This window comes from Argentina silus (assembly GCF_951799395.1).
Source record: "Argentina silus genome assembly, chromosome: X".
Lineage (NCBI taxonomy): Eukaryota > Metazoa > Chordata > Actinopteri > Argentiniformes > Argentinidae > Argentina > Argentina silus.
Window position 1 is genome coordinate 33,996,869 of NC_139653.1, and position 11,192 is coordinate 34,008,060.

The following is an 11,192-nucleotide window of genomic DNA, read 5'->3' on the forward strand; positions in this document are numbered from 1 at the left end:
TGTAATGTTACCAACTCTGAAGAAATGTTGATGTAATCTGTTAGCTTATGTTTTTTTTTATTTATCAAAATGATCTCATTGGATAGCCTATGACAGATATGTATAAAGTACGTTATAAGGTTATTGAGGCTTTTGGAATCATATCCCATATAAGCGTTGCTTTGAACCAAGGTGAAGTGGCTCGTAATGACACTGCACCTAACGAGGACCTGAATAGAAACATTGAAAAGGGGTGGCCTATTTTAAAGCGACCCATTCTAGCAACCGATAGGCCTGCATTTTTATCATGTCTGTTCTCTCACTCTTGAACGCCCACCAGGACACTAAACATAGACCGGTATAGTGCTGACCCACGCGCCCGCTCTTCCAATGCGCCTGTTATTATCTTTTCCCGGAGTGCGCTCGTGGGAGGTACGACTCCTACCAGGGATCTAAAAGGCTGAATAATAGGTTTCCCACCATCAACCAAAAATACATCCTCAGTTCAAATAATTGTAATAGGCTTATATATAGGCTTCAGACAGAAAGAAAACTGTGTGTGAGAGAGAGAGAGAGAGAGAGCGAGAGCATTTGCAGGCACGCGGGAAGATTAGCTGGAAGGTGGCTAATAGACGCATCAAGAGAATTAGACAACACCAGCAGCGCACGGACAGACGCATCCCGCACGGGCAGCCTAATTAAGCTTCGCGCTGCGGTCATCCTCACTTAACGCCTCTAACTCGAATCTCAAACCCTTTGCAGTTCAACCATGGTAGAATCATGCAAGTGACCTAAAAACGACCCCAAAACAGACACACTCGAATAAAGACAGCTCTAAATGAACGCACTGCCGTGCAACATGTGGCCGATATGGAATGCAACCGTTCGGTGGTGTTTTATTATTATATGCAACTCTACTACTTTAATACTTTGATGCTTCCCATGTCCCACCGTTGCGCATCCTGTCTCGATTTCGTAACGCATCAAAGTTGCTGCAGCCTGAAGTACATAGGCCTATCCTGCCGCAGAGCTGTTTTCTCTGTATTCTAGCGCCACCAAAAGGGCTTTTGGTGAAATAACACTTGCGAAACCTGTTGAAGTGAGTAGGCTACTTAGATGACGCCTGTTGCACGGTGCAGGGAGTGCAGCAGATGGCGTGAAGCCAAGAGACCGGAGTTCTGGGTATAGAGATGGGTTTACATTGAAATGTAACAGTGAGGATTCAGAGAGCGGTGTAGGCCTACACATCAGGCTCAATATATTTGTGAGATTGCAGATGTATCATGACAACACGGGAGAGGATGATCGGAAAACATTTGGTAGGCTTTGATTATTATATCTCTAACTGGTTTTACCATTTAACACGATAGACTGAGTGAGGAATTGGTCTATCAATGGAGCAAATGACAGCCTGAAGAAAAAACAAAGGGGTGCAAGGAGGGTCATATCAGGTTTTGGAACAGCGGTGAAAATAATTACCATAATCCGTCATTAGAGTACAAAAATAGGTGATCTTTAAATATTTTGCATTATTAATGACCTGCTGTACTAATGTCATCAAACACGGACCGCCCCCGATCCTCAATTAGCGTTGCGGATATTAGAACAGGAGATCAAACAGATCTGGGCGCAAGGAGAGAACTAGTCACTACCCAATTTAAATCATTCACTGGTTTCCTGACACTGGAAGACTGAAATTGCAAAATAAAAAAAATAAAAAAGTATCCAGTGGTGAAAAGTAAAAGAACGGCATATGACATAGGCCTAGCCCACAGCAGGCCTATTTGTGACATCAATATTCTTTTTATTAACAGCAAATGTTTTATTAAATAGCAAATATAGTATTTCTTTAAATACATAGGCTACAAACAAAATTAGCTCATCCATTTTAATTACCATTTTGTCATTTGGGCAAAATCATCTCAATACAGAAGCAAGCAATCTGTTAGAAAAGGCATGTTTGGACGCACGCTCTCTCTATTTTGGGTCAGACTTGACTCCCCTACAGTACTCTTGTACTATTCTCTTGTACTATTCTCTTGTACTATTCTCTCTCTCTCTCTCTCTCTCTCTCTCTCTCTCTCTCTCTCTCTCTCTCTCTCTCTCTCATTAGTGCAGCCAAGCAGCCAGCATTGCAGTAGCCAGTGTGGCCAGGGGTGCAGCACTCCCAATTTTAGTGGTAGCGCTTTGGGCAGTGCTGTACTGGGGATCCTGACAGTGCCTTTGATCACTACCCACGCAAGCAGCATAGGCCATGGCATGGGCGAAGTAGCTCTGCTCCTGGACCCCCTGAAAGAGGTGGGCCATGGGGCCATGGGCCAGAACCGCAACATCCTCCCCACTATGGGTCTCTGTGTCCAGGGGCACTGCAGACAGCTGGACATAGTCCTTTGACTCTGAGAGCAGGAGGAGGAGAGCAGTCAATCGACATGCAAAGGTAAATCTGTGAGATGATTTTTATAACGGTAGGAAATGGAAAGCTGGACAGAGGAGTAAAGAGGAGGAATTAAATAACTGAGGAGAAATGGTTGGATCATGGTCTCACTTGTGTCAACTTTACGAATGTCAGGCCGCTTGTTGTCGACAATTTTGTATCCTGGACCATTTCCATACATCAGTGTGGTGTACGGGAGCATATCCCTGCCGTACAAAGGGGATTTCCCTGTGAGAGAAACAAAAAAGAGGATTTGTTCACAAATTACTGTAAATGTGTTATGTACACACACACACACACACACACACACACACACACACACACAAAAAGGAGCTAGTGATAGAGCAAGCTCAATCCCAAGGGATGGGGGGTTGAGAGGAGGTTGTTGAGTCTCCAGATGAGGCATTAGCTGTGGAGTCCCTGCTGATGAAGTGCTCAGTTTTTCACTAGCGCATTAATCACTAGGACCTGTGAGGCCGCAACACTAGGGAGCCTCAGAGAGGGAGGAGGAGATTGAGAGAGAGGGCGGGAGGGGAGAGGAAGCTAAGCTGTTTGTTTTCCCCGTAATTGCAGGAGAGAGGAAATGTCAAATGGCGTCTCTCAGACTGAGGCTGCATGGAGTCTTTCAGGCAGCCCAGCCGAGCACCGTGACCCACACCAGCCACCTCTGATGTCATCACAGCTGTGAGGGGTGACACTTCAGGGAAGGGAGGGTGGGGTTAGGGGGCTAAGTAGGGTAGAGGTGGCAGAATGAGAAAATGTGTTACAGGGTTAGGGAGAGGATGGGTTCTGGTTTTTGTGCATGAAGCAATTAGAGATTATTACTGCTTCAGTGCATCATTTCAATCTCATCTACCCTAAATATTATTTTTTTCACAAGACTATATAACTCTATAGCCTCCCTTGCAAAAACACTGTCTGTTACACTCAACATCACAATCATCAGAATACACAATCAAACCAAGAGATTTAGAGGCAAATGTCTTTCTATGAGGTTACTGCATAGTTCTTACCCAGAATGCTGTTCCCTCTGAAAGGGTAGCCATTGAAGGTGAAGGCGTGGGAGTGGTCTGCCATTACCACGGTGAGAGTCTCCTCCTCATTGGTCAGTTCCAGGCCCTTGGCGATAGCATTGTCCAAGGCAACTGTCTCGTGGAGGGCCATGGATGCTCGGCTTGCATGGTGACCCTGATCGATCCGCCCACCTGACAAAGGAAGGACACTAGTGAGACATTGGCTCCTGTTGCCACAATGTATTACACTGGCCTCACGGTCAAACAAATCAGAATGACATCAGTGACTGCCTGACCATTTCAGGTTTAGTATACATGTACATCATACTCAAATTAGTTAAACCTTTGGGGTTCTGACCAGCATGGCTGAACCTTCTACTTGCAGAGCACATAGAGACAGAAGCACATTCATCACAGAACTGCAATCAGCCTGATATTTAAGCCAACTAATGGTACTCTCTGTCACTTATGACAACTATTTGGTTCCTAATGTGTAACCTTAGACAAGCCAAATAAGACTAGCCATGTGTTTCCTCTCTTCTCGTCATTGCAGTCAGAAAGCAGAGTGGAGTTGGGCTAATAAACTTGGTTCCCAGGGAGCTAGAGGAGAGGGTGTGCACCATATGCCCAGTTCTATTTATAAGCCTGCATGTTATTTTAAAGCCATTGTGAAGACACTCAATAGCACCATCAAGTCCCAGAGCCGCCGCCTCAGATTGAGGACGGGAAGGATGAGGCCCGAGAGCCACCAATGTGGAACAGAAATACATCACCTCGCCAAATAATGTTCCCTCAAACTGCAGCAAACGCATTCAAGTGCATACAGACTCTAAAGTCAACACATTTTGCTGCAGATACACATACCAAAGTAACTTAATGAGAAGGCTACGAGAAACATACTTACTGTACATAACATGAGCACAGCGTATAGCCTCAATCTAGCCTATATACACTGAAAGTAGACAGTCAATAGTAGATAAATTCACTTTCATTGACTTGACTGGTTGATTGATTGATTGACAGGTTAGTTAACCCTTTCCTCACCTTCCACAAGCAGGAAGAAGCCATTGGGGTTTTTGCGGAGGATGCGGATGGCCTTCTCAGTGGTCTCTGAGATGGAGGGGTCCATGGCGGGGTCTCGCTCCACATCATAGCGCAGGTCCCCAGGCTCAAATAGGGCTGCAGGAGCAAGGGAGACACACTCAGAGTTAAGACTAACCTTGTTGAGGAGATCCTTTGCAGAAAGTAGCTACAAAGGAGTGGAAACCCGTTTGAAATGAGTGACGCCTGGAATGTAACATCAAATTAAATTGCGAGCACATTCTCCCGTCGCTCTGTCCAGATCAGTCTAAGCCAGATCAGCTGATCAAAATGTCTCCAGACCCCTAAAGGAGGCTTATGAACAACGCGATTTGGAGGTATGGCTACGCAAGACTACGTTTGGACAAGTAAGGTAAAGTTAAGTATAGTATAAATTAGGTTAGGTGTGGTATAGCACAGGTACATGGATAGGAAAGTTCTATCTAATTACAATAGATGGAATATTGGTAGTGTTGTAGCCTACCCGATCGAAATCGCCAGTTCAAACCCATAGTTGACTAATCGTCACAAATGTATGCTCGGCTAGCGTTCTACTACACTACAGAGGAATCCCAAAAATAATTATGAGCATTTAAGATATCAATTTATTTATTAAGATAACTGCAGGACAGGGCATTTGATTATTTATTAGCATAGCAGTAGTGGTTGTGTCGTAACTAGCCCCACTGTGTGACTATACATATTGCTTTTTACATTTGGATGTTGTTGAAGTCTAGTCACAGATTAGTAGGTACAAAGGGCATAGCTTCAAAGGTAGCAGACCGTTAAACGACGAGTCACATCATGGATTTGAATACATTTCTCCTAGTAAAAGTAAAATCGTTTTGCATTACGGTCGTAAAGTCTTGTTTTTAGATAGAAGTACAGTAAACTGGAAATAATGATCTTGTCTCAGGCATATCACGATCTCATTCAGCATTCCGAAAAATGGCCACCAGAAAAAACGTGCCCCCCCCACATTCACACGAGTTTCACTGAGAAATATCACAACCACAGCACAGGCAGGTACATTTTGTGAATGTGAGTGTTTTTACTGGTGGCCATTTTTCGAATTCAGACTGAAATCGGGAAATGCCTCTTTCCTGCATGCTTTGGGAGAAAACTGTAAAAAAGTGCATTGTGTCAAATTAATCGCTTAATGTATTGAGGTATATATTTTTTATTTAAAATAGGCCTACTTTTTCTTGTAAAAAGAATCCTTATTGAAGATTTATCTCCATGGACCATTGCAAGCTACAGCGTGAAAATGACTGGTTGGTGGAAACTAAAAACAATAAAAGAATAGCCTAATGTATGTAAACCTAATGCTAATCAGTCCGATGGCAGATGCGATTAGTCAGCTAATGAAACATTTTCATTTTTCAATTTCGTCATCAGTAGCAGAGAATGTTTATTCCAGCATAGGCCTACACAATTTACACATTTCACTTTGAATGCCGACAATCAAATTTTAACACATTTTATTCATATGAATAACATTTAATTTCTAATCAGATAATCATACTGTCATACAATCAATCACACCTCCAGTCTATTTTTTCTAAATTGCCGGCGACAGTGGTAAACCTAACCAAACAGAGGACGGAGAAAGATACGCCTCTTAATGTTTCCCGAATAGCATAAAACTATATTTTAGTTTCATTGCATACTTTGGTTTCTACTTTTTCGGTAGAAAGGTAGCAGAATGCTACCTGGCTCCAGTTCACCACAGGTTGTAGCATGTAAATTACCTAATAAGTCAGGACACAACATAAATGCATCCCATAATCATTGGGAACTAAGGGACCGTTACAATTAAGACTTTTTGAACATACTCATGTGCACATGAAACACCCACAAACGATCTACCCATGCCAACCTCGGGCAGAGTCTCAAGACAAAATCACTGTATGTCTGTACAAGGGTCTATGCTCAAGGGTCTACTGACTGACCAGTTTAGTATTCCTGGGCAGCCCTAGATATTGGTAACAAGGTTGCTCTTTTATGTGAGATTGACACTCTATATCACTTGATGTACGTAGGGTAGTCTGCACCACATTTGCTGTACTATATGGCCTTTACACAAAGTGTTAAAAAGTTATTCGGTATGATTGTCTGATGTATGATTGACTCTTGTCACTATTGAAGTTGTACATTCCGTAGGAATGTTTGTAACCTTCAAGTGTCCAGTTTTATAAGAAATACAACAATCCTTTGCTGCTGGAAGGGTGAAACTCACCCATCAGGTAATCAGTGGTGTCAGGGTCAACAGCGTCAAAGTCAGTTCTGTTCCACACATAATGGGCCACCTGACACATAAAACACACAGAAGAATACTGTTTATGAACATGCCCACAGGTATATTTGTATAGTGTATACCTGTGTTTTTGCCTGTATGTGTATTAGTGTGTTGTTGAAATGGTAATCTTCTTTCAATTCTGTCTCTACCTTTCCCACTTTCATCTTCAGCCACTCTGCGATGAGGTTGCGTCCATCCTCTCTCTTGCCCCTGGAGGCCATGTCTGTGAGGTACTCGGGGTCCTTGGTGCCCTTAGGGGTCATGTACTTCCTCCCCCCGCCTATGATCACCTGGAAAAGGACACACACAACCAGCACATCTATTAAACTTCATACACAAACATCCAGGTCATTCATGAGTTTGGATGCTCACATCAATATCAGTGTTGTTGAGCAGTTGAGAGGCGATGTCCGTGCATCCATCTCTCTTTGCGGCCGCAGGCATATCCGCATCGCTGTACCACTTCCGGCTGGCACTGTGGGCATAGGTGGTGGCAGGAGTAGCATGTTGTACCCGTGTAGTTGTGACAATACCAACAGACTTGCCTAGGAGGGAGAGAGAGTTTACTGTGTCTGTGTTTGTCTATCAGATTATACAGTGTTGAAAAGTGGATTTGTACTTTTACTATGCACATAGCAAGCAGTTAAGTGTTTCCAGAAGTGCTTTCTATATTCTTCTACAGTTAAACACAGTTACACCGTTACATGTACATGTACACACACACACACACACACACACACACACACACACACACACACACACACACACACACCCACACCCACACCCACACACACACACACACCCATATCAGTCACCTGTCTGGGGGTCAGGGCTGTAGGGACATATTTATGGCTGCTGATAAAATAGGAACATGATAAGAGTCAAGGAACTATTCACTTGCCTTTATCAGCAGGATATTACAGCAGCCAGACCTATAACCACCAGAGAAGGCAAGGCTAGCCCACAGCCTCAGGTGATCCTTACAGTGCAGAGACTTCAAGGACTGCTCAGTTTTAGGGTGATACTGAATAATACTGATTGTGAACATTACACTGAATCAACTCTCAATAAGCTGAACAGAACATAGTAGTATTGTATACATACCAGCATCTTTGGCCCACTTGAGGATGGAAGTGACTTCATTGCCCTTCTGAGATTTGCAGATGCCGTTGCGAGCTGCAGCGCTCACCCCCACTAGGTTCAGGTTGGTCTTTACACCACACAGATACGCAGTGGCTGTTGCTCCACTGTCTGGGATCTGGAAGTCCACACTGTACGTCTGCATTCATGCACATGCACACACACACACACACACACACACACACACACACACACACACACACACGTGTGCAGCATGTACAGAGTGATGGAGAGGATGGTGACTGTCATTCGTAAACTGGACACATTCACCTGTATCTGTATTAGTACGCTATGCGCACACATCAAACATGTATGTATAAGAACACAGCACAAGTATGCATGCATGAGCTTGAGCTGTCATTGCCATTGTATATAGCCATTCCATTGTGTACATTGCTTCACCGCTGTTTATACTGGTGCTTATATTCTATTTATTTTTTATTTTTTATTATTTTTATTTTATTTTATTTTACTTTAAAACTTATTGTTGCACTACTCTGTGGCACTGTCACTTTAGCATTTCACTGTATACTTGTATGCACGTGACAAATAAAGAATCTTGAATCTTGTACCTCTCACACATATCGTATACATCAATTCATGACAAACATGGTATTATATACTGGAAAATGGTTCAGCAAACTGTTTCTCACTTTATAAGTTTAATTGAACTTTGGAACAGCGAGACCAGCATACAGTCGCATACATCACACCCAAATACTAAACATGAGAACTTTATTTGGACATTATATACTTTTGGAGCCCTGAAATTGAGGGAGTATGTTTAAAAAATTGTGTACTTTTTAAATGGTGAACCCAATCTGAAAAAAACACAATGAACACATTGAGTTAACGCTGAGAACCTCTACTTTGACCTCATAGTAATTGTTTGATTCAAACATCAAATCCAAACTGTTGGAGTATAGCTAAAAGAAGACAACATGCTTCCTCTGTCCAGTACTTATGAAGAGCACCGTAGTTCTTGTATGGTTCCTTACCTTATTGTGTAATGTTATTATTGTAATTTTACTTTACTTTACATTGCACTGTCGAGTGGAAGCTTGCAAAGTAAACATGTTTGTGGTTGTTTGTGGTACTTTTGGGTGCCGGTTTGTGTTTGTTTGGGGTTGGGTTAGCACCGGCACCAGCACATCAAACAATGCATAATCTCTTGGTATCTATCTTTGTGTATGTAAATATATGTGTGTGTGTGTGTGTTTGTGTGTATGTGTGTGTGTTGTACCTTGGCCAGGCCCACATGGGGAAATGTGTCCATGGTCATGACGGTCTCTTCTCCGGTTTGGTTCTGAAGCTGACCCTTGAGGATGCGAGCTGCTGTGATGGTGGTGATACCCATACCTGAGAGACAGGAGCATTTGTGAGGCAAGTTGTAGCAATTCTGTTTTTTGTTTAATCTAATTTGTTTCTCATTTCGCTGCTTTAGATGTAATACAGTATTCAAAGTTCAAAGCGACTTTCCAGGTGCTGAATTGAACCATTCAACAATAACAAAATACAGTCTTTCAGTCTAACAGTGTGTTATGTGAGTGATCACTTATTCACCATCTCCCAGGAAGAGCATGACGTTTTTGGCCACATTGGTGTTGAGGTTCCTATCCAGCGCCACCTGCAAGGACTTCTGGGCCTGGGATCTCCAGAACACAGGGTTCTCCTCATCCGCTAGGACAGAGACAAAGACTTGTCTCACACACACACACACACACAACTGCCGACACGCATATTGCTCTATGTTGTCAGATTGGCATACTCACTCTCAACATACCATTCAATTAAATGTTTTCATTTGAATTGCGTACACTTGCATGTTGAACATGTGTACTAGATGATATAATCTACTGAGCCGAGTAAATGCCAGTGTACAGAATGTGAGTGTTTGAGAGATCAGAGGGAATAGATATGAATATACCCTATGGACTAGTGATTGGTCAGGCTGTAGGAGGCATGCAGTGAAGACCGTCATACTTCACTAGCAAGGCCTTTTATCTTTCAGATAGAAACCACATATGCTGAATTTATATTTCCAGCTCACAGTTACATCCTCAGTTTTAAATTGCTGCTATTAGTTGTTGTTCTACTTCAATTTCAGGAAAATTATGTACAGTAGCTATGTCTAGAAAAGAGACTGAAGAAGGGATCATAGTGAGAAAGTAGACAAAGAGAGAAAAGTAAGTGTGGAGAATTAGTACAAAATGCACCACTGAGATGGTAGGGAAGGGTAGGATAGGATCCAGTAGAGGAGAGCAAGGTGTTCCATAGTCCATGTGTTTCAGCAGAGTCTCTTACCTGTGGCAGTGGCTGAACCAAAACCCACCAGTAGACACAAGCACACAATGGTCAGTCTTCCAGTTTCCATGACAATGACCAGTCGGAAGACAGATCTTTACTCTGTTCAACTATCAGAGAAACTGAGGACTATATACAGCCCCCCCCCCGCCTCGTTGTTATCCTAAGTTACAGTCATAACACCTGACTGATAGTGATTGTATGCCACACACTGTGGTATCTTAATTACCTCACAACTCTTTTAGCCAATCCCTGTTTGGCACATCCAAACAATGGACCACTCCGAGGAGAGATCAGTGGCAAAACGTGGGATATCCAACCAAAATAATTGACTTAAAGCATGTAGCCCAGCCATAAGTAGACAAATGAAAAGTAGTGATCTAGTACAACACTGCCCTGCAGAGATAGTGCAACTGAGAAAAATGGCCTCAAATTGATTGAGGTAAATCATTGGAGATTTGGTGGCCTACTGTCTTACCTTTAGGGTAATACGCTATGAAAGTCATAAACTGCACAATATAAACATGGAGACACTTGTCACTTTTGGAGGCAGGTATTGTATTTCTTATAAAACTGGACACTTGAAGGTTACAAACATTCCTACGGAATGTACAACTTCAATAGTGACAAGAGTCAATCATACATCAGACAATCATACCGAATAACTTTTTAACACTTTGTGTAAAGGCCATATAGTACAGCAAATGTGGTGCAGACTACCCTACGTACATCACAAGTAAATTTAATTAAATATTAGTTTATGAGTTAATCATAATTCTAATAATAATTTACATCATAGAACTAACAGATAACATTGAGTGGAGAGTGTTACTCTGTGACAGGAATGTACACACAAATAATTCCCCTTTAGCCTGCTCTGTATTTCTCCTGGGACTCCTGTTTCTCTCTCCCTTGGCCTTTCCACTAGTAGGGATGAAATGTT

General features: G+C 42.5%; 1 protein-coding gene across 1 annotated transcript; it reads right to left on the reverse strand.

Annotated features, from left to right (window-relative positions):
* Positions 1 to 2,088: 2,088 nt before the first annotated feature.
* Positions 2,089 to 9,617, reverse strand: alp3 (alkaline phosphatase 3; the record flags this gene model as incomplete). The annotated part of the gene is made up of 10 exons (XM_083694692.1): positions 9,509 to 9,617; positions 9,189 to 9,304; positions 7,910 to 8,084; positions 7,178 to 7,350; positions 6,955 to 7,095; positions 6,746 to 6,815; positions 4,471 to 4,605; positions 3,427 to 3,618; positions 2,525 to 2,641; positions 2,089 to 2,375 (listed from the first exon to the last, which is right to left on the reverse strand). Exons 1-10 carry the CDS (start codon positions 9,525 to 9,527, stop codon positions 2,089 to 2,091), a joined length of 1,425 nt encoding a protein of 474 aa, XP_083550818.1. The 5' UTR covers positions 9,528 to 9,617.
* Between the last annotated feature and the right edge of the window lie 1,575 nt (positions 9,618 to 11,192).